Below are 27,082 nucleotides of genomic sequence, written 5' to 3'. Positions count from 1 at the left end.
GCAGACTTAAAATAAATATGTAATTGTTTTAATTAATATAAAATATAATAACATTATGTCTTCCAATTAGGCATCATGAGGTGAGTGAACCTTGTTTACACATACATGGTATTTTTACAGATTAATGTAATTTTATTTACTAATGTTGTTTTTGGAAATGAACATTATATAAGTGCAGTAATAGAATATTCATTTAACAACAAGAGGATTAAAAAACTACCCCATCAATCAGCAGATCTACAGTAATTGGGATTTAGCTGACTGATTATGTAAATAATTTACCTAGATTGAAAATAAAAACAACTATAACTACATTCAACATAGGTCATGCTGAGAAGGGTTTTAAAACGGGAATCAGCTGATGATGCAGCACAGCGTGCTGCTGTACTGTTTGAGAAAGGTAACTGGAAACTCATTTAACCAATATAACTTTATCAATTACTATTTACTATTTAATAACTATAAACAATATTTTTATACAGAAGAAACATGTGCAAAACAAATTTCTGATTTAGCACTAATATTATTAAAATATTTGATGTCATTATAATGTTTACTGTGTTGTACCACTGTATTTGCTATTTTGTGTGTTTAGGAACTTTCAGTTCCATCATGCCAGACGGAAATCATAGCACTGAATTTGTCCTTACTGGATCCTGTGGACTTCATCCACAGTATCAAGGCCTTACAACAGCTGTGTTGTTCTTAGTTTGTTTTTTGTTAACAATCATAAGCAATGCTACTGTTCTTTTTGTTTGCAACAGACTGAAGCCTTCACAAGTCGATGCATTATATAATCCAAAATCTGTTTTTAAAAATGTCTTTATCTCTATATACATATTGCAAATGCCAATAATACAAATTAAAGAAAAGACAAGCAATAAACATGAGATATTCTACAGTCTTCCACAGTATTACATTGGAGTTTATTCAAATCCAGTGGATTAATCATATGGTCTCTTATCATATATTAGTTGTATTAAATTAACTATCAATTAGCCACCATGCGGTATGTTTACCTTAACATTTACAGAATATTTCTACTGATTAAGAGAATGCTAATTAATTGTTGATAATAATTATTATGTATTTATTCGTTATAAAATACTGAGTATTATATGCTGTATTAAAAAGCATTTGTTTAGAATTTTTTATTTAACATTTCCCATTTAAAAGTGAATGGTATCAGTAGTAATCCTTAAACTGCATCAATGAATGCTAAGGGTTGATTGGACTTGTGTCTTGATGGTAACAGGTTATTAAACAACAGAAAGATAAGGAATAAAACTGCAAGTGTGGTTTAGATAAGATCAACTGACTGTTAGTAATCCACAGAGAATAGAAAAAAGTGGTTAACCATGCACTCATCACAGGTCATGCTAAGAAATGTTATTAAGAGGCAAATCAGCAGATGATTCAGCAGAGTATGCTGCTGTACAGTTTGAGAAAGGTAAGTGGAAACTCATTTACAAGTACCTTTAGGTATGTATAGTACTGAAGAAACTTAAAAAAAATGCATAAATAAGTCTTTAATAAAACATTCATTTAATGTACAAGAATAATAAAGCCTAGGAAGATTAAAAATGGCAAACTAGACATGGGTTGTATTTTATCTATTCATATATATATATATATATATTTAATAACTACTTTTTGCAATTATACACTGTGATAAATAGTAAGAATTTGTGGTGAAGAACTGTAAGGATTTACACAGTAAAGTTATTTTTCAGAATGGTCAGCAGTGCAAAAACATATCAGATATTAAAATCACTGTTATTTAAACTTTACTGTGAAAATTTTTACTGTGTTGTATCACTGTATTTGCTATTTTATGTGTTTAGGATCTTTCAGTTCCATCATGCCAGAGGGAAATCATAGCACCATGACTGAATTTGTCCTTGCTGGATTCCCTGGACTTCATCCACAGTACCAAGGCCTTACATCAGCTGTGTTGTTCTTAGTTTATTTCTTAACTATGATAGGCAATGCTACAGTTCTTTTTTTGTTTGCGACAGACCGCAGCCTTCACAAGCCAATGTATTATATAATTCTAAATCTGAGTGTATGTGACGTTCTCTTTAGCACTACCACTTTACCTAAAATCATCAGTAAGTACTGGTTTCAGTCAGGGACCATCTCATTCACTGCTTGTTTTGTCCAAATGTACTTTGTTCACTATCTTGGTATAGTAAATTCCTATATTCTCTTCTTAATGGCATTAGATAGGTATTTGGCTATCTGTCATTCTTTAAAATACTCACTTGTTTTCAAAAACTCTACTGTCCACATTCTCAGTATTACTGCATGGTTTGTTGCTAAGGCAGGTCCTTTAATGATGGTTATTAGGGCGTACCCTCTTCCTTACTGTGCATCAAACATAATCAACCACTGCTACTGTGATCATATTGGAATAACCAGCCTGGCATGTACTGACAGGGCCTATTATGCCATTCCTGCTTTAGTGTATGCAATGGTTATGCTTTTGGGACCTCTGGCATTCATAGTTTTTTCATATAGCTGTATAATTATTGCTGTACTTAAGATAGCAAATGTCCAAGGTCGTCTAAAAACTCTGTCCACTTGTAGTGCTCAGTTGATTATAATCTCTTTGTATTATGTCCCCAGATGTTTTGTATATTTAGCTAGCAACATTGGCATTACCTTTAGCGCTGATTTGCGAATAGTAATTATCATGCTGTACAGCCTTGTCCCACCCATGATAAATCCACTATTATATTGCCTAAGAGCTAAAGACATGAGAAAAAGCTTATGGAAGAGATTTTACAGGAATATTTTACCAAAAACCCAAGTTTCAGCTATTAGTGACTGATAAAACAGCTTGTATTATTCAATATCTAAGTTTCTCATTTAGGTCTCATTATAATTATTTTGTCAGGTGTGGTCACACTATAAATCATCACAGAAAGAGTTAGTGAAGTCAAGAACAGTGTTTTCTTTAAGTAAATGTAACCATCTATGTTTTATATTCTGAAGTCAATTATACTTGAGATTTCTCCCTTTAAGAGGGCATCAATTGGTCTAGAGTCATCTTGAGACATGTCAATGTATAGCTGGGTATCATCAGCATAACTATGGAAGCTTATTCTGTGTCTACTGATTACTTCTTTAAGTGGCAGCATGTAGAGATTAAAAAGTGACTAACCTGAAATTAAGCCTTGTGGCACACCACAGTCCCTTTTTTCTATTAGCATTTATTCATGCTTTCATTACATTTTCTGTCAGAAAAATAAGAAATAAACCAGTTAAAAACTTTGCCAGAGACTCCAACCAGCTTGTGAAGTCTTTCTTAAAGAATTGAGTGATCCACTGTATCAAAAGCTGAAGTAAGATCCAATAATACAGAAAGTAGTTTCATGTACAATTTAGTTCTAAGGTGATTTAAGGTCTTCACCAGAGCGGTCTGTGTGCTGTGACAAGCAAGAAAGTCAAATTGGTTTAAATCAATGACCTCATGTGGATTTGGAAAATATCTTGGTACAGTAAATTTCTGTCACGATTCCTGCCTAATCCTGTCTCAGTTGATGTTGTTTTCCCCCCTCTCTTCCTTTTCTTTTACCTGGTCCCACTCCTGTTACTCTGCTCACCAGCCACTTCCTGTTGTGCCCAAATATGGACTGATTCACTCTCCCTTTCCCTTTGCCTCACCTACCTAATCTGTTCCACCTGTGTTCACCCTCTCCTTTATTAGCTAGCATCAAGTCTGAGAATCAGGAATCAAACAAGGTTGCAAAGATGGAGATTTGATGTGGTGATCAGACAATCTAACTGAGGGAGAGGTGCTGCTCATAAAGAAGTCAGGTAACAAGTGAAGCCAAACAAAAATTACAAGGAGAGCTGGAAATATTGCAGAAGCAGACTAAGAGGAAACAAAATAAGAGCAGGAAACTAGAAGTAAAGCTGTAGACTTTCACAAAGTCATGGTTCTTTTTTTCATACTACTTAAAAAGTACTGGTACTAATGGTACTTATGGTACTACTCTGAAATGTTTGATTGTGGCTTTGGGGTGGCTGTGGCTCAATAGGTAGAGCAGTTGTCTGCCAATCACAGCATTGGTGGTTTGATTCCCAGCTTCCATGTCACATGCCAAAGTGTCTTTGGGCAAGATACTGAACCCCAAGTTGCCCCCGGTGAGTCCGGTCAGCTGCATAGCAGCTCTGCCATTGGGGTGTGTGTGCTTGTGTGTGTGAATGGGTAAAAGACATGCAGTGTAAAGTGCTTTGAGTACCAGCTAGGTAATAAAGCACTATATAAGTGCAGACCATTTACCATTTGTGATGTGCTGTGGAAGTACATGAAATTAGTTCAAACCTTTACTTTTCACAATTTCTTCATCTCTCTATATATTGCAAATGCCAATTATACAAAATAAAGAAAAGATAACTCATAAACATGATAAATTAAGCATATGGTACACATTGGGGTTTGTTCAAATCTAGTGGTTTAATAACATGGATTTATCATACTTTACTTGTATTAAATTGTCAAATCAATTAGCCATCAAGAGTACCTCAACAGATACAGAATATTTGTAGTACTTAAGTAAATCCTAATTAATTGTTGATAATTAAATAGAAATGTTGAATATTATATACTGTATAAAAGAATTGTGACATTTAAAATAAAATAATTCCTATTTAAAGAGAGTAGTGGTAAACAGCATCAATGACCACAGCATCTGTGGGTTTATTGGGCTTGTGTCTCAATAGTAAGAGGTTATTAAACAACAGAAATATAACCAAAGAAAATGCTAGTGTGGTTTAAGTCAGATCAGCTGACTGTTAGTGATCCACAGAGAATGGAAAAAAGTGGTTAACCATGCACTCATCACAAGTCATGCTAAGAAATGTTCTTAAGAGGCAAATAAGCAGATGATTCAGCAGAGTTTGCTGCTGTACAGTTTGAGAAAGGTAAGTGGAAACTCATTTACAAGTCAAGCCTTTATTGTATGTACTGAAGAGACATAAAAATTGAAATAAATAAGGCTTTAATAAAACATACATTTAATGTACGAGAATAATAAAGCCTAAGAAGATTAAAAATGGCAAACTACACATGGGTTGTATTTTATCTTTACACACACATATATATATATATATAGATATATAATTAGATTCTGCAATATATGTGAAAATGTTTACTGTGTTGTATCACTGTATTTGCTATTTTGTGTGTTTACGAACTTTCAGTTCCATCATGCCAGAGGGAAATCATAGCACCGTGAGTGAATTTGTCCTTACTGGATTCCCTGGACTTCATCCACAGTACCAAGGCCTTACATCAGCTGTGTTGTTCTTAGTTTATTTGTTAACTATGATAGGCAATGCTACAGTTCTTTTTTTGTTTGCGACAGACCGCAGCCTTCACAAGCCAATGTATTATATAATTCTAAATCTGAGTGTATGTGACGTTCTCTTTAGCACTACCACTTTACCTAAAATCATCAGTAAGTACTGGTTTCAATCAGGGACCATCTCATTCACTGCTTGTTTTGTCCAAATGTACTTTGTTCACTATCTTGGCACCGTAAATTCCTATATTCTCTTCTTAATGGCATTAGATAGGTATTTGGCTATCTGTCATCCTCTCAGATATTCACTTGTTTTCAAAAACTCAACTGTCCACATTCTCAGTATTACTGCATGGATTGTTGCTAAGGCAGGTTCTTTAATGATGGTTATTAGGGCGTACCCTCTTCCTTACTGTGCATCAAACGTAATCAGTCACTGCTACTGTGATCATATTGGAATAACCAGCCTGGCATGTACTGACAGGGCCTCTTATGCATTTCCTGCTTTTGTAAATGCAATGGTTATGCTTCTGGGACCTCTGGCATTCATAGTTTTTTCATATAGCTGTATAATTATTGCTGTACTTAAGATAGCAAATGTCCAAGGTCGTCTAAAAACTCTGTCCACTTGTAGTGGTCAGTTGATTATAATCTCATTGTATTATTTCCCCAGATGTTTTGTGTATTTAGCCAGCAACATTGGCATTACCCTAAGCGCTGATTTGCGAATAGTAATTATCATGCTGTACAGCCTTGTCCCACCCATGATAAATCCACTAATATATTGCTTAAGAGCTAAAGACATGAGAGAAAGCTTATGGAAGAGATTTTACAGGACTATTCCACCAAAAGCCCAAGTTTCAGCTATTAGTGACTGATAAAGGCACTTGCATTATTCAGTCATTCTCTTTCTTCTAAAAAGACATCTGTCTCTGTGAAACTGAACAGATTCACAAAAATACTAAGCCTGGAGATACGCTGGATGGCAAAATCTGTCACACTGTTGAACATGTCTTGTCCATTGATAGAGGGAGAAGCGCCCTGTGCTACAGTAACATTTTGTAAATCAAATAATACCATGTAAGTAACACAGTAAAACCAGTACTAACTGATGATCTTATGTTATATTGCTCTTACTAACCCCAGCTACTACTACTGTAAACATCATGCATTAATAACTAATAAATCAGAACTGAAGGGAATGGAGTGGGCACAGGCTCTGGTGTTAAAAGGAACAATACCCCATAATGTCTAGGATTAATTATAATTATAATTTTTCAAACAAAGATACATTTTCCAACCGTCATATTTCCGTGATCTTTATTCAGGGATTCCCACAGTCATCTCTTTGTGTTTATGACAAAGTTCTCATGTCATGCTAGAACCAAGAATAAAAGAATTTACACCTTTTTAGTGCTTTGCTATAAGATTTTTGAATAAATAAACATAGAATTTCAATATTAAAGTTATAAAATATTTTTTTGTGTTAAAAGTGTAAAATATCCATGAGCTATGGCTAGTTTCTCTGGTACTTACTGAATGAACATATTCCAGGAGGTCTTAATAGACAGATAGGGAAAATCAGGGGTCGCATTAGCCAATACACAAAGAAACATGCATACTCACATTGATAATGGAAATAACGCAGGAAAAAAATATGTATCTTAACACATCTAACAGAACTAGACAGAAAACAAATTACACACAGTTAAATCTACAGAGCAAAACAGGCAGCAATTAAGTATTCTGTGCAGTTGTATGTTGCGATGACTGTGCATACCAAAGAATGGGGAAATATGTATAATACAACATAAGGAATTAATACATATGTCACTAGCTGGTTCGGCTAATTTGGAGCAGAGCTCTCCACTGGCTGAATATAGTCATTCTACAGGGTGATGGCTGTTGGCAGGAAAGACATAATAAGAAAAGAGATCAAAATTTCCCATTGCTTCTGTTGCTCACAGAGCATCACATATAAATGTGTAACTAAAAGTAAGAAAGTAAATCGCAAATGAGAGGGATTTTACAAATGTACAAATGTAAATATACAAAAGAACATCACTCTAAAAAGTTATGTTTTGGCTCAACAAAGTAAATCAATGCAACTGTTTGCATAAACATGTTTTTATTGGCAGAATAAATAGATTTGGCTGCTTATAAATAAAACGTTGCTACAATTGGTTTATCAAACATTTTGAAGCAACCTTTAAGTCACATATACTAATTACAAACTATAATGAACACATACTTTTCAAGTTAACCATCATTTCAAATAGTAATTAGGGTTCAGTATCTTGTCCAAGGCCACTTTAACATGTAGGCAGGAGATGGGGGAATCCCACCAAAGTTATTTTTTTAACAGTGTAGACCTATCCTATCACAATATTTATATGTTGTTGATTTTATTTTTCATGTTCCTTTCATACAGTTTTACTAATTTGACTTTGACTTATGCTTTAAAAAATAAAAACCAGTGTCTGTACTGGATTCTGTATTGCTTGAGTTGAGCTCATTACTGGAAAAAGGGAAAGGGAATGAAACAAATGACTCTGTGATTCACATTATAATCCTTTGAGAGTATGTGAGTTGAGACTTGGTAAAAAGCTGATAGACCGGCAGCATCAGAGAGCTTTATTCCAAGTATCTGGGTTTTGCTTATGTCTAAATGTTATGCCATCCTGGTACATAGTGAGTAATTATTATTCTGCTTTTTAGGTCTTTTTTTTTGTTTCATGTGTTTATTTCCAGACAAATTCTTCTTGTAAACCAAAACTATGATCACCAATAATTCAAATATGGCAAGTTTTATGATCATTGGTTTCCCTGGACTTTTACCACAGTATTATGGACCAGTGTCTGCGCTGCTTTTTCTAATTTACTTGACTATTGCAATGGGAAATATTTTCATTTTAGCATTTGTTGCCCATGAGAGGTCACTGCAAAAACCGACATATCTAGTCTTTTGTCACCTTGCGCTTAATGACTTAACATTCGGCACTGTGACGCTCCCAAAGATCATATCAAAATATTGGTTTGATGATAGCATTATTTCATTTTATGGATGCTTTGCCCAGATGTTCTTTGTTCACTATTTGGGATCAGTAACTTCTTTTATCTTGTTGGTAATGGCTCTGGATAGATTTATTGCAATATGTATTCCACTCCGTTATCCAGTTCTTATCACAAACAATATTATATCTGTGCTCTGTGGTTTTGCTTGGTTCATACCTCTGCCTTTGATGGTAGCTGTTGTACTCTATGTACTCACTTTAAGTTTCTGTAAATCAAATACCATTGCCCAGTGCTACTGCGACCACATTTCTCTTACAAGACAGGCATGTGGTGAGAATGTTAAAATAGTTGAAGTCACTTCTTTGTGTGTAGCTATGTTTTGTCTTCTGGTTCCTCTTGCATTTATATTGTTTTCGTACACTTCCATTATTGTCATTATTATGAAAATGTCTAATGCTGCAGGCCGCAAAAGAACCTTATCAACTTGTACCCCACAGATATTCATCACCTGTCTTTTTTATCTACCAAGGTGTTTTGTTTATGTGGCTAACACTGTTGGATTTTCTTTCAGTCTAGATGTTCGCATTTTATTGATTCTGTTGTATAGTCTTTTTCCTGCTGCTGTTAATCCAATCATATATTGTTTTAAGACTAAAGACATCAAGCAGATGTTGATCAGGAGGCTGAAGAAAACTAAAATTGGAATAGTGATCAAACTTTCATAGCAAAGCTCACAGGTGAGTCAGAATGCAACCAGGGATGTATCCATCCTACACAAGTCTGTGATATGAAAGACCTGCGCCTTAAAATTGTCACAAATCTGTTGCTTTTCCCCAACCATTCATTTCCATTTAGTCTCCTTTTGTTATGCTGTGTAGTGTTTGAGTATCTACACATTCTTTGTAAAAAGAAAAATCATCCATTGATGTGAATTAACAATACTGCAGACACTGATCAGACAAACATTTTGTCTCCATATGTTTGTGCATTGGGAAAATAGACAGAGAATTATTGTGTGTTCTGTATGTGTTACGAACACAACTCAGTAATATTTCACAACATACATAATTGCTTTTAATTTAGATACTCGTTTGTAATTAAGTAAAAACTATGTTTTCACTTATTTAATGTTTATGTGAATGATTCTCCAATGCTTATCTTAGTATCACCTCCACAAAGCGAACAACTGATGTATCAATTATTAAATTCCTCTTTCTAAATATCTTCAAACTAAACTGACTAGGCTGAATATTGAGTGTCACTGATAGAATCAGTAGTTTTTTAAGTTTAGAGTTTCCCTCACTGTTTACTGCTGTAACTTCAGCTGTAATGTATCTTTCTGGTTAAATGTTAAATTAAACAATGATAAATAAACAAAAGCAATCACAGTATGACACATTGGTGGTTCATGTGAGTAAACGGTGGTTGTATAGGTCTAGTACAGTTTCAACAGTAAAGTAAATATATTACATTATAAAAAAGGAACATGTTTACAACTGAACCATAAGTACTTACAGCATACAGTACAGCATGTTTAGTCTGTTCTGTGGGCATCAATAAAGCATGACAAATGACAACTTTTATTCAATTCAATTCAATTACGACACATGGCTAGAGTTTGTTGCAAGTTAGAAATAACAAGAGATTTGTCAGATATGCTAGCTGGGTTTTTGAATAGTGATATCTTGATATGTGCCATCAAGATATATGTTGTCTTTTGTCATACTGTTTATTTCGGCAGTAAAAATAATTTCTGTCATGCAATACAGTGATGCTGATCTGAATACATCTTGTTTCTTTCGATGGAGACTTATTTTTAGACTTTTTTTTTTTTGCAGAAAATGCATTAGAATGTGATGTAAATTGATACTGATGTTCACTTTGTGTGTTTATTCACAAACCCATGCACATTTTTTGAAAATAGATGTAACCATCGGGCAAGTACAAGTATTTTAAACAGTGTAGGATTTGATGCTTTTGAGAACATAAAGGTTTGATCCAGATCTGTTTGACAAATTCTTAAAGGTGAAAAATATTAAAAATTTGTAAAATATACTGGTAATTGGGAAAAAAATAAATTAAAAAATACTTTTTTACAGAACACACCAACTGCAGCCCACTGGGTTTTCAATTTAATTTAATTCTGTTTTAATTATATAGTGCCAGTGTATATGACAACAGAGGACAGTGGTTAAGGTTTGAGACTTTAGAAAATATAACTGCATACAGAATTATATAGAAAACACAACAATCCCACTTAAGCAAGCTCTATGAGACAGTGGAGGGGAAAAACTCCCTTAAGAGGAAGAAACCTCCAGCAGAACCAGGCTCAGGTGGGCGACCATCTGCCTTGACCGGTTAGGGTGAGTGGAAAGAGGAGAACAGCAGGCAACAAAAAACAACAACAATAAGCAATGGTTAACAGTTAAGGCCCTGGTTTATAATTTATGAAACTATTTGGGCCAGAATCAAAGTCAGGGTTAGGATAATGGTTAAAATTTGTCTTAAACATAAATGTCTTCAGTGTTCAGCAGACTTAAATGAAACATATCAAAGTTGTTATCGTACATACGCTAATTTCTCCCTGGATGTACTAGTGTTTTTTTTCTTTATTATTAAAGGAAGTTTTTCCTCTTTACTGTCACTTAGTGGCTCAAGACAGAAAAAATGGTCATATGTCCATGTTAGCTTGTTTCATATTGCAACCCAGGAGTAAATTATTTTAATTATTATAATTTAATTTATTTTTTGGAAGTTGGGCTGATTAACATAAATAATGAGTTATTACCTATATTTGTCACAAACAGGCAGAAGAAACAGGCAGGACCTAAACAACAAGACAGCAGACAGGCAGATGCACTGAAGAGATTTTAATAAAACAAATGATTTAGACCAGGCAAACATGCATACTTAGCACCAGCCACATAGAAAGGAAGAAAGGAAATAGGAAAAGAATAAAGAATAGAATAAAGTAGTTAGTAATGTATGGCTGGAAAGGCAAACTAAGCTCCTAGGTTTTAGCAGATTTATTGTATACCGCTTATTATGTTGCGACTAATAAACCTATGTTTTTATATTATGCAACCTTCTCTATCATATTACTGCATATTTGTTGCAGCTTAGCAGAAAAAGAACTGAATACTGTTTAACTGAACACGTCATCTGGAACCCTTTGGGATCTCATTGCTTATATATTATATAATATCAAATAGCATGCTCACAGTTCACAGTGGTGACTCTACAGTGAACTATTGCAGCACTCTCATGGAAGCATTTCTACTGTGAGTTTTACATGGTAAGATGAACAATTTAGAACAGAAAACATGATTTTATTCTGTAATGGCTCATGCTTTGTTTGCTTTTGTTTACAAATATTATATATATAGTATATAGTAAGGTGTATTTTCAATATACACCTGTTATTATCTTATAATTTCTTCAATCTCTGTGTTTTCATTAGGTTGTTATTATCAATCTAAGTGAACATGTTGTACACTAACGTGACAAGGATTAAAGATTTCTTCATCGTTGGATTTCCTGGACTTTCTCCTGAGTATTATGCCCCTGTGTCAGCTCTGCTTTTTGTTCTCTACCTGGTTATAGCTGTGGGAAATATTTTCATTTTAGTAGTTGTTAAATGTGAAATCTCTCTTCACAAACCCACATATTTAATCTTTTGCCACCTGGCATTAACCGACTTAGCATTTGGAACAGTTATTCTGCCAAAGATCATATCAAAATATTGGTTCAATGACAGCATGATTTCATTTTACGGTTGTTTTGTACAAATGTATTTTGTTCATTCTTTAGGAGCAGTTAATTCTTTCATCCTGATGGTTATGGCTCTTGATCGTTTTATTGCAGTTTGTGCTCCACTGTATTACACTTCTTATTTAACAAACACCAGAGTTTTAGGTCTATGTGGAATTTCATGGATTATGCCAATGTCATGGATGGTGGGTGAAGTCCTAGATGCTCTAAGATTACCTTTCTGTGGTTCAAACATCATTGTCCAATGCTATTGTGACCATATAGCAATAACTTCGCTTGGATGTGCAAATGTGCGAGAAGTTCAAGTGGTTGCATTTGGTCTTGCCATGTTTAGTTTGTGGTTGCCTCTGGGTTTTATTATCTTCTCTTATTTTGCCATCATTATTGTTGTCATACGTGTATCCAGCTCTCAGAGTCGCATCAGGACTCTGTCGACCTGCACACCACAGCTTCTCATCACGTTTCTTTATTACATGCCGAGATGTTTCATGTACCTGGCAAATATTGTAGGATTCACTTTCAGTGTTCAAGTTCGCATTGTTGTTATTATGCTGTACAGTGTTTTACCTGCTGCTGTCAACCCAATAATATACTGTTTTAAAACCAGCGATCTCAAAGAAAAACTGGAAAAGAAACTGTTTAGCAGGAAAATTAATATCAGCATAAAGACCGCATAAAATGCAACACAGCAATCTGCAATTAATGAATAATTCAATTGCTGTGTTGTTTTCATTTGTTTTTTCAAATGTGTTAGTTCTGATAGTTTTAGAGTAACTTGTAACTGTAGTTAAAGGCACTGGTTACAATCCCAATTATAATTTATGACGGTTTTAAATGTGCTTTTTTCTATATATTTTGTAGATTTTTCATACATGGATTGTTTTTTATGGTAACTGTGTATCTATGTTCTACAATATATAACAATCAACAATAAATATAATAAGTGATCTGTCCTTAATTAACCATAAATATGTTGAAGATCACTTACTTTTAGTTTCTGGGTGAGAATAATAAGTTCAAGAAATTAACTGTTACTTCTGACAACATATATTCATCATCACCAGCCAAGTACAAAATCTTTATATAGTTATATCACTAATTACTGTCCTACCTCTGACTGTTTGTGAGGGGTTCAGAACATCTCAGGAACCCTTGTTCCCACATAGAGACACAAGATATTGTTTTTGTGAGATTTTTTTCTACTTTTGTTTAGCTCATGTTTTAAAACATTTGAACAGTTTAATGTGGACACCAATCATCACTGGTACAATTTAATAAGTTGCATGACGGCACAGCCAAACACAGCTTGTAATCTATGTATCCAGAAACCATTAAAAATCAACTGTAGCAAAAAAAAATGTATAAATGGGTCTTTTTAAAAATATTTTGATGCTTTAATAAATGATGCACATTGATGCAGTTGTCTTGCATTTCCAACACAATATCACATTTCAGACAACATTTAAAGCCATGAACAACAGGTTTCTAATAGAAAAATCAAAGTTGTTTTCCAAACCTTTCACAGAAAACAATTTGAAGTTAAACACAACATAGACCAGAGACAGTTGACTAGTTTTTTTCATAATGTATGCAGTCAGCCAGCTAACAAACTTGAGTGCACATGGGAGTCGGCGTCTCTGAGCGTTAGTGTCTACACACATCATTAGAGCTGAGAAAGTAGTGACAATATAAATTATCAAGCTTGTTAATGAAACCAGACAATAGTCTTTAAGTGCTTGAGTGTAGAAGATGTTTTGTAATGTGCAAGAAAAAGTGATCATTCTGATAGTTTGTGGAATATCATTCAATTGACCACAAGTTTGTATAAATTCTTTGATATTACTACATCAGTATTGATAGTGACTTGTTATTTATTCAGTCTCTTTCTGAATTTCAGTTCTCAGGCTTTTTGTTAAATGCTGTGTCTGTGTACAGATAATTATGAGATACACTAATATTACAACTATAAAAGACTTCATTATCACTGGATTCCCTGGTCTTCCTCCTGAGTATTTTGGAAGTGTGTCTGTTCTTCTCCTCCTCGTTTTCTTAGCTATTGTGGTTGGAAATGTTTTTATTTTAGTTGTTATTATATATGAGCGGACTCTCCACAAACCAACGTACTTGATCATTTTTTATCTTGCAATGACAGACATCACTTTTGGCTTTGTGACTATTCCAAAACTCCTTGGCAGATACTGGTGGAATGACATGAAATCTTCGTTTGGAGCCTGTTTTACGCAAATGTATTTTGTCCATTCGTTGGGAGCTTTTACATCTTCACTCTTGATGATTATGGCTTTTGACCGTTTTATTGCCATATGGCTTCCTTTTCGATATCCTGTTTTGATTACAAACAAAACCATTTGTGCTGCATGTGGCCTGTGCTGCGTTGTGACCCTCATACGCATGTTGGGGCTTGTGCTCCATGCCTTATCCTTGCCTTACTGCAACCTAAATATCATCACACAGTGCTACTGTGATCATTTATCTATAACTCAGCTGGGATGTGGTGAAAATGTTGCATATGTTAGATTTGTTGCGATGGTAAATTCAATGTTCAGTCTTTTGGGTCCTTTAACAATCATCATTTGTTCCTATATCTCTATTATCATAGCTGCTTTAAAAATGTCTTATGCAGCCAGACGCCACAAAGTCCTGTCCACCTGTGCTCCTCAGATCTTTGTTACTTGTCTTTATTATGTGCCAAGATGTTTTGTTTACCTTGCTTCCAACTTGGGATTCAGTTTTAGCACTGACGTCCGTGTTATTATTACAATGATGTACAGCCTTATACCTTGTGCAATTAATCCAGTGATATATTGTTTCAAAACACAGGACATTAAAGATGTTTTAATTCATAGATTTAAAAATAGTAAAGTTCATGTTGCGTTTAAAATTGACTATAAACACAGTAGTAAGTAACAGCATATTTGATTTCATGAAATCTTTGTAGTTTATCTTGGAATTGCAATATTTTTTTGAAACTAGCTATAAAAAAGTTAACGATTAAAACATGATATCTTTATTAACCAATGCATACAAATAGATAGGAGCTTAACTATTTGTAAATTCAAAATGCTATTTCAGATTTTTTGTTCATTTTCATTTCATAATTGTTTGTTGATTAATCTTTGTACATTGAAATTATGCTGTAAATGTAATAGTCACATTATTCTGTGATTTTATACAAACATTTGTGATGGTCTGTATCCTTGCAAAATAAAAAGCTCACAGCCTGACAGTAACTGCCTCCATTGCCATTTTAGTTCATTCAAAACCTTTTGGAAGTGCAAAGCACTTTTTGGTTAATTGTTGATTTTATATATATATATACATATATATATATATATATATATATATATATATATATATATATATATATATATATATATATTTTTTTTTTTTTTTTAATTAAATTGCAGGCTTGTATCTCAAAATTGAGACCCCAATTTAAGGAGAAAACAAACTTTTTAGAGAGGTTGTAAATCTTTTGACTAGATGCTTCTGTATTATAGTGCTGCCTTTGTAACGTCCAGGTTATAAACTGAGAGGAAACAGACATATACAAAAGCTGTTGACATGTCAATAAACACACATAATGTTTAATGGTTCTTAAGACACAAAAAAGTATTAATACAATATTTAGATAGATTTTTACTAAGTAATCACATTCTGTTATTATGACTGATATACAAATATTTGCCATAAAGTGCAAATCTTTAAATATTTTGTATTTTTCCACCTGAAGCGACCCATTGAGTACTACATAACAACCATCAAATAATTTCTTCAATGTCACTTTGAATATCATAGCTGGGTAGAACAGGTAGACATGCGATGTCCTCGAACACTGGAGCATAGCTGCTATAAGGGAGGTGCATATTTAAAAATCGTTCCCATTCTACAAATACACTGGAAGAAGTACTCTCAGCTTTAGACTGGCTTGCAGCAGAGTGACAGTTGTGTTTGTTTACAGGTAAATTGTCATGTTGTGTGAAGCTTGAAGAAAGCGCTGACTGGGCATGTGTATATTTTCTGGTGCCCGTCATTGAAAACTCCGAGCAGGTGAATGTGCTCTCTGTGTCACTGTCAGATGAGACGTGGATCAATGTGGTAGACCTGGCTGACTCAGATCTTAAAGATGCTCGCTGTGGAATTGTTTGCTCCAGAGGAGTGTTTAGTTTACAAATTTCTTCCGAAGTGAGGCATTGTACATGTTCCAGGAGCTCTGGTTGGAGGAATGTCTTCATGTAAAAAGAAGGTGCATGCTGGGATTGCTCTGCATCAATCTTAGTAAACAACTGCTTGTTTAGAGAGGTTGCATTTTGAAGCCTCACTCCACTTGAGTGTTTCTCCTTAAATCCTGCTAACAACATCTCTCCCCACTGCTTCGTATCATTATTCTCACATTTTGCGCTGTAATAATGCTTGTGCCAGCTGAGCTTGAGTGAAGGACTCTCTGAATGAAATGCACTCGAGATGCTCCCGATTTCATAATACTCCAGCTCACTGTTTGGCACAAGCTGAACACTTGACAGATTCATGTCACAGTAAAACTCACTCACACTTGACCTCTGCTGATCAGCAGTCATTGGGCCAGCTTTATCTTTTTCTGCAGATGTTCTGTTCTTATCAAGATAAAAAGCGATGTTGTCTGCCCCTTGCAGTGTTTTCTGAGGTAAGTTATCACTCTTACACTGTGTATTTTGCTGCCTCACTTTGTAAAGGACAACAAACATTCCTATATTCAGCAGGATGAAGATTATAGGAAGAAACACAGCTATGAGCCAGTTAGGCCACTTGTCCTGAACCTTATAGCACCAATCAGGGCTGCCAGCTGTAGAGATGCAGGTATCACAGATGTGATTAGAAACATTATGTAAACAGATGCAAGAATGGTTTTGCACAGCAGGTCCACACCTCCACTGGGTTTGACAGTGTGTAGAGAGACATCTCTCCCAGACAGTGCCTTCCTCAGAGCAGGGCAAAGGGAGGCAGACACCTGGAGAAGTGCAGCTGGACTGGACAAGACTAGAGCTTGGCCTGACATTGACCATCCCACTGTGTTCACTGACGTGCAACGTGTCGCTGGTCACATTGAAATATTGCACACATCCAGTGAAACCTGTCATAAGAAGAATGCAGGTAGTTTCATTATTGATGGTGAGGTTGGTAAAAAGCACGCCACCAGATCACATCAAGGAACTCTACATATCCAGATTTTATGTAAAGAATTATTTAAATAAACAATGTGTTTTTGTGCTCGTAAAGTAAAAGGAGATTTATATGAACACAAAAAATGGATGAATTGCTATCATAATTGTTATGTCTAGATAAATTAAAATAAATAATTCAATGTGAGTCTCACCTGCATGTTGGAGTTTTGAATTACTTGTAATAGCTGCACCAAGAATAATTTTTTCCACAGTGACAGGAGTGAAATCCATTCTTTGATGAGTGATGTTCAAGACTGGATCGCCATCTAGAAACAGCAACGTGTTATGTCCATTGCTGAACGTGGTAAGGACATGCCAGAGTCCATCAGTCACTGGAGAGTTTGCGGTGAACTCCGACACATGTCCTGACTGTGTATCTTCAAATACATGGACTAGCTTTCTGTCTTTTACCTAAATTAAACAAACAAAAAAAGCATTTTACACTCAAATATACAAGATTAAGAAATATAAAAAGTATTTCATACCTACCTTAAGCATGAAATATCCCATCTGTGTGAGAACAAACACTAAAACCCCATCATCTTTGGTCCTAAACTTGATGTTGATCACTGTTTGGTCTCTAGTGTTTCCCTCTTTTTTATTGTCCAACAAGTCTTTGAGCTGGTAGTCTCTCCTGAACCTTTTCCTTGATGACATATTCAATGTATTCATTCCCATTGAATCGCAATACAATCTCCTCTGACGTTTCTGTTCAAAAGAAAAAAAAAACTTAATATGTAACTGGATATTATAACAAAACTCAAATACAATTTAAATATATGTATAGTACTGTGAAAAAGCTTTGGGCACTTTATATGTTAGATGCATGTTCTCCACCACTCTGGTGAAAAAGGTTTCAAACATACAACCAAAGGCATGAAGAACTATAGACAAGACAAAATTGAAAAACCCACAAGGAGAAATTGTGCAGTGTTGAAGACAAAAGGAATGCACATAGAATATTGCTTTGATTTATCTGGTCAACTTACATTTTATTAGTATAATTTTGAAATTATAATTTAACCAGCATTTTGTACTAGTGCCTAACACTTTTGCACAGTGCTATACACTGCTCAAAGAAAAGAAGGGAACACTTAATCATCACAGTATTAACACCAAGTCAGTTAATGTTCAGAGACACCAGTCTGTCCATTTAGGAACCACATGTGATTGTGAATCAGTTTCACCTGCTTTGATGCAAATGAGAGTGATAACAGGTGCAACAGAGAGGCCAAATTAAGACAGCCTCTAAAAGGGGAAGGTTTTGCATGTAGTGGCTACAGACAAAGACTCTCTCTCTGCACAGGTAGTTCAGTTACTCCAACATGTGACGTCCATAGTTTGCATTTTGTCCGAGCACAGGCTCAAGAGCAAAGTGGAGATAACAGAAGACTGTTAGCTGTTATGACAGGAAAAGTAGACTGGGCTGCAAAAGGGCAATAACCAAGCAGGATTGAGGTTCCATGATGAAATCGTCAGCGCGACTATCAGACCTGGGTGCTTTCTATATTGTATTACTCAGATATTGTGTGGTCCAGGACAATATTTGATCTCAATGCATTAATGTCACTGACTGCCCCTCCTATTCCCCTGGTCTAAATCCAATTGAGCATAAATGGGATATTATGCCCAAGACACCATCCACTCATTAGGAGCAATACTATATATGATTTAAGTGTTCCCCTAAGTCCTTGGAGCATGTCTGTATATTTTATTTAATTACCTATGTCACAGTTGCTTCCAGTAAAAGGGCCTTTGCACTCACAATGATAGTCGGACCAAAGGTCATGACACACACCACCATTCTTACATGGGTTACTGAGACATGGTGCCCCTGTTGTTCGACGACACCTTTATAGAAATTTACATTAAGATACATGAAACATTACATTACATTACATTATTTTAAATAGATCTAAATCTTACCTGGGGAATCTTAATGCTTTAAATGTAATATATTTACCTATCAAGGATGTTATATGTAGCAAGGGCCAGTGAAGGTCTCAGCAGGATGCCATTAACATGAATGTTTTGAATGCATCCAACAAAGTCATGGGATTTTATCTGAGTAGGATGCAGCGAAATAAAATCAATAGCCCTCAGTCCTCCAAATGTCATATTACTATTGCCAACATCTAGCGTCCTGATTGGAAATAAAGACAGAGAAAGATGTTGACACAAGGTATGACATTTTAAACAATAGTATTATAGTAATTTTAATTTCTCTGGTACCTGTCTGAGCTACTGCTATCACTCTGTGAAAAACAAAATCCATTGCTCTCAACATCTGTGCAGTTGTCCACATGTAAAGAACCCATCTGTTAAATGCAAATAGAAATGTATCGTCTTTTAAATTCTTCTTTTCCTCCTGGTGAATCTGCTAATATATTTACATGATATATTAAACTCACATTGCCAATCCTCCTAGCAGTAATGCTGTGGAAATGCCCATCTGCCACTTGCTTGTTGGTCTGAAGCCTCACAAGACCTGAGCCCAGGTCATAAGAGAGGTGTATGGTTCCATTCAGTATCTCCAGTGCAAAAAACTCCCTGCTGGATGATCCTCCAGAGTTGTAAAGGAGAAGCGAATTCCTCTGCACGGTTGCGAACTCTAGAGAGATTAAGTTTGTCCTGCGATCTAATGGAGGAAACTCCATGAAGGACAACTCCTCAAAGCCATAACTGTGCTCCTCACAGTGGACTCCACTGACTCCTTAAATAATGATGAAACACAGCGTTAGCACGTTTTGACAAGAAGAAAAACTGTTCACTTGTGGCTCAGAGCAACCATGATCAAAAGTTTCAATAAACAATTCAACATGTTGAAAAATAGAAGAGAAAGAAAGAGAAAAATAAACACAGAGACTCCAACAACTTCCAAGAAATAGTTCATAGAACGCCTGTAAAATTCCAAATTGTCACTTTTCTATTTTGTTAATGAATGGGCTTTAATTGGCTTGGTAGGTAAGTATAGTAATCTCTGGACAGAATCTAGCTGTTCTCCCAGTCTTTATACAAAGTTAAGCTAAAATGTGGAACTTCTACTACTCTACTTCTTCTTATTCACTATTCTTACCAAATGGACAATGACAAGAGAAGCCTGTCTTTGAATTGATGCAGCTGCCCTGGCCGCAAGGGGTTGATTTACAGTGGTCGAAGATCTGCTCACACATCTTTCCTGAAAAGTAAAGTAAAACCAGGACTTGAAATGAAATGATGCCCTCTAATCATGATACAATTTTTAATATACCAAAGTCTACCTTCAAATCCAGCCACACAGTGACAGTCATATCCTTCTTGTGTGGGAATACAAGTTCCTCCATTTTGGCACTTCACCTTCAGGCATTCGTCTACATCTGTAGAGCAGACAGAGCCAGAGAAACCGCTCTGGCAATGACAGTAGAAACTCCCTGCAGTGTTCACACATGTGCCTTTATTCTCACATGGGTTCACTTCACATTCATCAATGTCATCTTCGCAGAGTATCCCAGTGAAGCCGACTGGACAGGTGCAATTAAAAACCTCTTTCTGCGGTGACACATAAATGACCGCCAGGCTTTCCAGGACAGCAACATTGTGGCTTATAAAAATATTTTTGTTGCACATTGCCCCATTTTGACAAGGACTGGTGAGACATGGGTCACTGGTGATGTGAGAAATTGTCACATTGCTCTGAGCCTCCAGTAATTTCTTATGTCCAGCAGAGATACCACTGGCCACCTCTTGGCTGAGATACTGACCATTGTAAGTCTTGACTGCAGCCAGCAGAAGAATTTCACTGCCAATATGTTTGATTCCGAATACATGGGTCTTTGAGGCCTGTAGGTTGAATAGACTGTCCAGAGCTTTCACAAACTTCAAGTACTTATTAGACAGGAACTCTTGCATTGAGTATGATGACACATAGAATAATATGCAGCTGTCTATGGAGGCATTTGTAAATCCTTTGTAGTTTATATAGATGCTATTGTTGACTGGGTAGTGAAGCTGGTCTGAGGCTTCAATAGTAATGTTAAATGTAGCCTCACCTTGAAAAGGGGAAGACCACAGCGCACATGTGCCATTAGGTATCATGAACATATTCATGGGTCCACTTTTGATGCTACAGCTGAATGTATCAGATTCATCCAGATCGTCAGGATGAACGTTACCAATCATACCTCCTTGAAAAGAACTGCCAAAGTATTTCACCTCGATAAAGATATTTCTAGGCTGTGGAGGGTTATCGTTTTCATCCGCAATACGGATGTGGAACATTGTTGTGGATGACAGTGGAGGAATGCCAGCATCCCTAACAGCCACCAAGATGTGAAATGCAGAGATTTGTTCTCGATCGGTGGGCCTCATGGTGAATAAAACTCCATCAGGAGTCAGTGAAAAGGGGATTTCTGTTGAAGGATTTACCAACCAGTAAGTAAAAGGCCCCTGGTTCAATGGTAAATCAGAATCAAATGCATTTAATCGAGCTACTATGGTTCCTTGAGGCTGATTTTCCTTCACCTGAGCCTCAGTAAATGTGAGTGTGGGGGAATTGTCATTGACGTCACCAATAGTCACAATGACATAAGTGGTCCCAGTGGCTGGTGGAGAGCCATTATCAGTGGCTGTAACAGTTAGATTATAAACTGGACACTTTTCTCTATCAAGTGGAGAGTTTACTGAAATAATGCCACTGGTGGGATCAACGGCAAAAGAAAAAAGCGTGTTTCCATTTTCAATGCTGAAGAAGAAATGATTCCAGTCCAAGATGGAATCCTGATCCAGAGCACTCACAGTTATCACAGATGTCCCAACTGGACTGTCTTCTGTCACATTCACTAAATAAAGGGCAGAGGTGAACATAGGTGCATCATTTATGTCAATCACACTGATGTGGACCAAAGCCTCATCTACATCCCTGCCAGTTATAACACCAGCATTCTTTGCCAGAACTTTTAAGACTACATTATTGTTTCCTTGTTTTCTTAAACTGCCGGTTGTGTATATTTCTCCAGAACTTTTCTTGATTTCAAAGCCCATATATTTGTTTTGTCCGAACATCAGGTAAAACACCTGACCTTCAGAGCCTCCATCATAGTCAGTAGCTGTAACTTCTCCTATCCTAGTTCCTACAGGCACATTTTTAAATACAGAAAAGTTGAATTCCTTTTTCTTAAATGTAGGCATGAACTCATTGACATCTGAGATTTGGATGACAACATGTGCCAAACTAAATAAAGTATGACTGCCGGTGTTTGCTGCTTTGATTGTTATATCAAAGATCTGCTCTTGCTCATAATCAAAGACGTCCAAAGTGGTAATTGTGCCATTTCTTGAGTCAATTGCAAATTTATCCACATTGCCAGCAATAAGAGAGTAATAAATTTGAGCATTGGCACCTGAATCAGCATCCGCCGCCTTCACATTAAGGACATTTGTTCCTGTTTCTGAGTTTTCAGGCAGTGAAGTGAGATACTCAGAGGATGAAAAGACCGGAGGATTGTCATTCACATCCATGACCACCACTGTAACATTTAACACACCAGTTTTAGAGGCCCAGCCACCATCCATGGCTTTGATTTGAAGATGATAAACACCTTGTTTTTCAAAGTCAAGCTCTGTCATCAGTGTTAGAAGTCCGGAGGCTTCTCCTACAGAAAATGGAAAGTATTGATTTCCTGGGGTAATGCAGTACATGATGGCACCATTAGGACCATAATCCGCATCTTCAGCTTGAATTTTCCCTATTACCGATCCGATCGGCAAGTCCTCGGGGACAGAGAAGGTGACATCTGGCTCTTTAAATAACGGAGGAAACTGATTCCTCCCAGTGATTTCAAAAGTGATCTCCGTCTGTGATGATAAAGAGGGAGTTCCCTGATCTTTTGCCACAACTATTAAAGTAAGACGCAAATTTACGCTCTCTGCCAAAGTCTGGTGCAATATTAATTTTCCATTATCAGAATGGATCCAGAAGAAATCAGATGCATTACCTCCATTCAAAACAAACTCGATATTAACGCTGCTATTGTTAGCATCCAGATCTATTGCTGTAAGCTGGACCACCTCAGTTCCCACAGCAATGTGAGATGGGATCACAATCAGAGACTGTAGAGGGAGAATCATTGGTGGATAGTGGTTGTATGGTACTAATCTTACACTGACAGCTGTGTTGCTGTGCAGCGGATCACTGCCACAATCAAAAGCAAAGACTGTAAACTGATATATTTCAAAAGGGTAATTATATAAGGTTAGTTGTCGCTTGGTATATATTTCACCAGTGGTAGCGTTCACCCAGAACTCCTCATTTGAAGGTTCAATAAAATACAGGATCTCACTGTTTTGACCTAAATCTGCATCTGCAGCAAGAACCTGCATGACAAAAATATCTTCCTCTTTTGTTTCAGGGAGGACAACTGTATAAAAATTATCAGAAAACACTGGTTTATTGTCATTGATGTCGGTAACGACTATGGTGATGTCTGTGCTTATGCTCCACGCTGAATCATTAGCATTTACTTTCAAGATATACAAATCTTGCATCTCCCTGTCTAGAGGTCTTTCAACAGTTATGTAACCAGAGGTGAAGTTAATATTAAATGGAATATGATCACTTTGGTCAATTATAGAGTAATTAATAATTGCATTGACCCCAATGTCATCATCATTTGAGGTCACTTGTATAATTGAGTGTCCAATGGAGGCATCCTCAGACACCTTTGTGAAAAAAATCTGTGAAAAACGAGGTGCGTTGTCATTTCTGTCTAAAACAACAATGATAACAATGGCCTTGTCTTTATAAAGGGGGTTGTCTATGTCTGTAGCTTCAACTGTTAAACTGAATTCAGAAATATGTTCTCTGTCTAAACTTTCAGTGGTACTCAACAAACCACTTTCAGGGTCAACTGTGAAACAATTCTCAGTGTTTCCTTCTGTTATGTTGTACTGTACTGTACCATAACTGTCTGAATCGGCATCAATAGCAAGAACATCACAAACCCAAGATGGTGGGGAATTCTCCAAAACCTCACACCTGTACTCCGTCTGCGTGAACAGTGGGAAATTATCATTTACGTCACTAATGTTGAGGTGAATTTCTGCAAATGACGAGAAAGGAGGTGAACCAGAGTCTCTGGCTTCTATCAACAAAGTAAACTCCTTTTTGTTCTCATAATCCAAAGGGTTGTCCACTATCAGCTCTCCACTTAATTGCTTAACATAAAAAATGTCTTCAGAGTTTCCAGATGCTAGATAAAAGGAGATGGGTCCAGCTCTGATGCTCACTGCAGAGACCACAGCGACTAATGTTCCCACTGGTTCGTCCTCAGATAGGGTGGAACTTAAAACATCCACATTCATTTCAGGGAACTCTGAGATATTCTGAAACCTGATACTGATGGTGCTAATGTCAAATTTGGGGTTTTCTCCAGCATCTTCCACATGCACGTTGACAACAATATCCTCAGTTTGCCTCAGAGCACCTGAAGTTAGCACAGTGCCACTAAAGGTGTCGATAACAAACAGATCTGAAGTTGGTCCATAGAGCGAATAGCGCAGTTCTGCATTCACCTCAGAATCTCCATCTGATGCTCTCACTGCACAAACAACTGAGCCTGCAGGAAAAACAGAAAATAAACAATATAAAACTACTTTCAATGCCATTGAAGATTTATCCAGGATAAAGTGGAAGTAAATGTTCTCACCTGGACCCATTTCATTGGACACATAGGCAACGTATGGGCTGTTCATAAACTGGGGCCAGTGGTCATTAACGTCTCCGATAAGTACAGTAACAAGCACTGAACTTGACAGAGGCTGAACAGGATGCATATCACTGGCAATCACTGTCAACCTGTAAATAGCTACTGTCTCCCTGTCCAGTGCATTAGTCGTAAACAGCTCTCCAGATGTTTCCTCTATAGCAAAAGGTACATTCGGATTCTCCATAAAATACCTAAAGTATTAAAAAAAACCTTTATCAGTGTATAGCAACAGAATCTAAATACTCAAACTGCATATTACATCCTAGGGTGATTCCCACCTGCTCTGTTACAGTATGTATCTGATTATAGGTACTCAAGAAACAATTTAATAAACAGCCAAGTTTAAATGAGTTTACCTTATTTCCCCACTGACACCCTCATCAATGTCAGATGCAGTTATCATGGCAAACACAGTTCCTGTGGGACTGTCCTCAGGAACTATAGTATTGTAGACCTCCTCAGTAAACTCAGGAGGGTTATCATTGAAATCATCCACTATGATGTGAATGGTAAGAGTTCCTGTTAGAGGTGGCGATCCTACAAATGACAACATGACATTTAGGTATTATTTTCTTAAGAATAATAACATGTAATATATTCAAAACATTATACTGCAGTTTAGTTTAGAATCAAATTACCTGAATCAACAGCAATGATGGTGATGATATATGAGGATTCCTTCTCCCTGTCTAGGCTTTGTAAAATCTGAAAAGTGCCATCAGGGGTGACGGAGAACAAACCACTGATATTTCCTTTTTGTATGAAATAAGTAAGATTGCTGTTGGCATCTAAATCTTCATCCAAAGCTGAGACCTGGTTGAAAAAAAAGTCATATAGACATCAAGAAATTAACAATTCCTCCTGTTATCATCATTTAATGAAGTATTTAATTAAAATGAGACCCATTTGTACCTCATGTGTTAAGTGAGATGGGTTCTCTTCATTCTCCATGACATGTATGATGAGGGTTTCTGGAGAAAACAGCGGTGCAAAGTCATTGATATCCACCACTGTGACACTGAGAGCAGCAGTCGCAGATCTTGGTATGTTCCCTCGATCGACAGCTGTTATAATTAAGGTGTAGTTTGAGTGCTTCTCTCTGTCCAGTTGCTCCATAACTGTGATGACACCTCGAACTACATCCACCACAAATGGACCCGTCTGGTTCAACATGTACCACACTTCTCCGTTCTGTCCTACGTCCCGATCATGAGCTTGAAGCTGAAACACGCTCGTTCCTCTGGGGATATCCTCTCCAATAGTCAAACTGTAGGTGCTTTGTGGGAACTCAGGGTCGTTGTCATTTACATCTTCAATGTGCATAGTAAGATTCATAGAGGAGGTCAACCTGGGTGAGCCTCTGTCGGTGGCTATTATTATAATAGTCACAGTATCTACTTGTTCTCTGTCTAATGCCTCCTCCAGGTAAATGTTTCCACTTGTATTTCCAATGCTGAACGTGCCACCAGAAGGAGTCTTTAAATAATATAAAACCTCCCCATTTGACCCACTGTCCTCATCCTCAGCATGTACAGTCATTACAACAGAGTGAGGAGCAGTGTCCTCTGGTATAATGAGACTTTTGGCTGACGCAAACATTGGGGCATTGTCGTTGACATCAGTAACCACCACAATAACATGTGCTGTGCTAGTGAGCTGTAAAGACACAGGCAGGACACCGTCATTGGCCGTCACAGTCAGATTGTAGGAGGATTGTCTCTCTCTGTCTAACTCCATGTTCAGGCATAAACTACCAGCGGGGGTGCTGAAGAACACATTTCCTTCATTTCCATTGACCACTCTCAGCATTAAGTCTCCACTGTCACCTGGTAGAAAATAAAGGAAAACAATACATTACATTATCACAAATGTGGGAATGTCCTTCTCGTAAGGCCTCAGAGGACAAGAAATACCTCAGGGAACAAAACATTTAACTTGGAATCAGATCCTTTGATAGTAAGATCTGTTTTCTCTTAAGGATTCATGCTAATAATTTACCAGCAGTGAAAAAAGAGGCCAAGAA

The 27,082-nt window shown here is 36.5% G+C and overlaps 5 protein-coding genes across 5 annotated transcripts; all 5 read left to right on the top strand.

The window, feature by feature from the left end:
- The first annotated feature begins 1,861 nt into the window (after positions 1–1,861).
- On the top strand, positions 1,862–2,833 carry LOC113170767 (olfactory receptor 10A6-like). The gene has a single exon (XM_026373010.1). It carries the CDS (start codon positions 1,862–1,864, stop codon positions 2,831–2,833), a length of 972 nt encoding a protein of 323 aa, XP_026228795.1.
- A 2,385-nt stretch (positions 2,834–5,218) lies between these two features.
- LOC113170758 (olfactory receptor 13C2-like) lies at positions 5,219–6,190 on the top strand. Its single transcript, XM_026372998.1, has one exon. The coding sequence runs from the start codon at positions 5,219–5,221 to the stop codon at positions 6,188–6,190; it is 972 nt and encodes a 323-aa protein (XP_026228783.1).
- A 1,899-nt stretch (positions 6,191–8,089) lies between these two features.
- LOC113174160 (olfactory receptor 51E2-like) lies at positions 8,090–9,052 on the top strand. Its single transcript, XM_026377915.1, has one exon. The coding sequence runs from the start codon at positions 8,090–8,092 to the stop codon at positions 9,050–9,052; it is 963 nt and encodes a 320-aa protein (XP_026233700.1).
- A 2,760-nt stretch (positions 9,053–11,812) lies between these two features.
- On the top strand, positions 11,813–12,775 carry LOC113170748 (olfactory receptor 52E8-like). The gene has a single exon (XM_026372988.1). It carries the CDS (start codon positions 11,813–11,815, stop codon positions 12,773–12,775), a length of 963 nt encoding a protein of 320 aa, XP_026228773.1.
- A 1,264-nt stretch (positions 12,776–14,039) lies between these two features.
- LOC113170741 (olfactory receptor 52E8-like) lies at positions 14,040–15,023 on the top strand. The gene has a single exon (XM_026372974.1). It carries the CDS (start codon positions 14,040–14,042, stop codon positions 15,021–15,023), a length of 984 nt encoding a protein of 327 aa, XP_026228759.1.
- Positions 15,024–27,082: the final 12,059 nt, after the last annotated feature.

This window comes from Anabas testudineus, chromosome 13 (genome assembly GCF_900324465.2).
Source record: "Anabas testudineus chromosome 13, fAnaTes1.2, whole genome shotgun sequence".
Taxonomy (NCBI): Eukaryota; Metazoa; Chordata; class Actinopteri; order Anabantiformes; family Anabantidae; genus Anabas; species Anabas testudineus.
The sequence above is the reverse complement of the archived record's forward strand: the minus strand, read 5'-3'. Positions and strand labels throughout refer to the sequence as shown.

What these genes read in the sequence shown, in the direction of transcription:
- LOC113170748 (XM_026372988.1), top strand. Translation starts at nt 11,813, where the DNA reads ATGTTGTACACTAACGTGACAAGGATTAAAGATTTCTTCATCGTTGGA.
- LOC113174160 (XM_026377915.1), top strand. Translation starts at nt 8,090, where the DNA reads ATGATCACCAATAATTCAAATATGGCAAGTTTTATGATCATTGGTTTC.
- LOC113170758 (XM_026372998.1), top strand. Translation starts at nt 5,219, where the DNA reads ATGCCAGAGGGAAATCATAGCACCGTGAGTGAATTTGTCCTTACTGGA.
- LOC113170767 (XM_026373010.1), top strand. Translation starts at nt 1,862, where the DNA reads ATGCCAGAGGGAAATCATAGCACCATGACTGAATTTGTCCTTGCTGGA.
- LOC113170741 (XM_026372974.1), top strand. Translation starts at nt 14,040, where the DNA reads ATGAGATACACTAATATTACAACTATAAAAGACTTCATTATCACTGGA.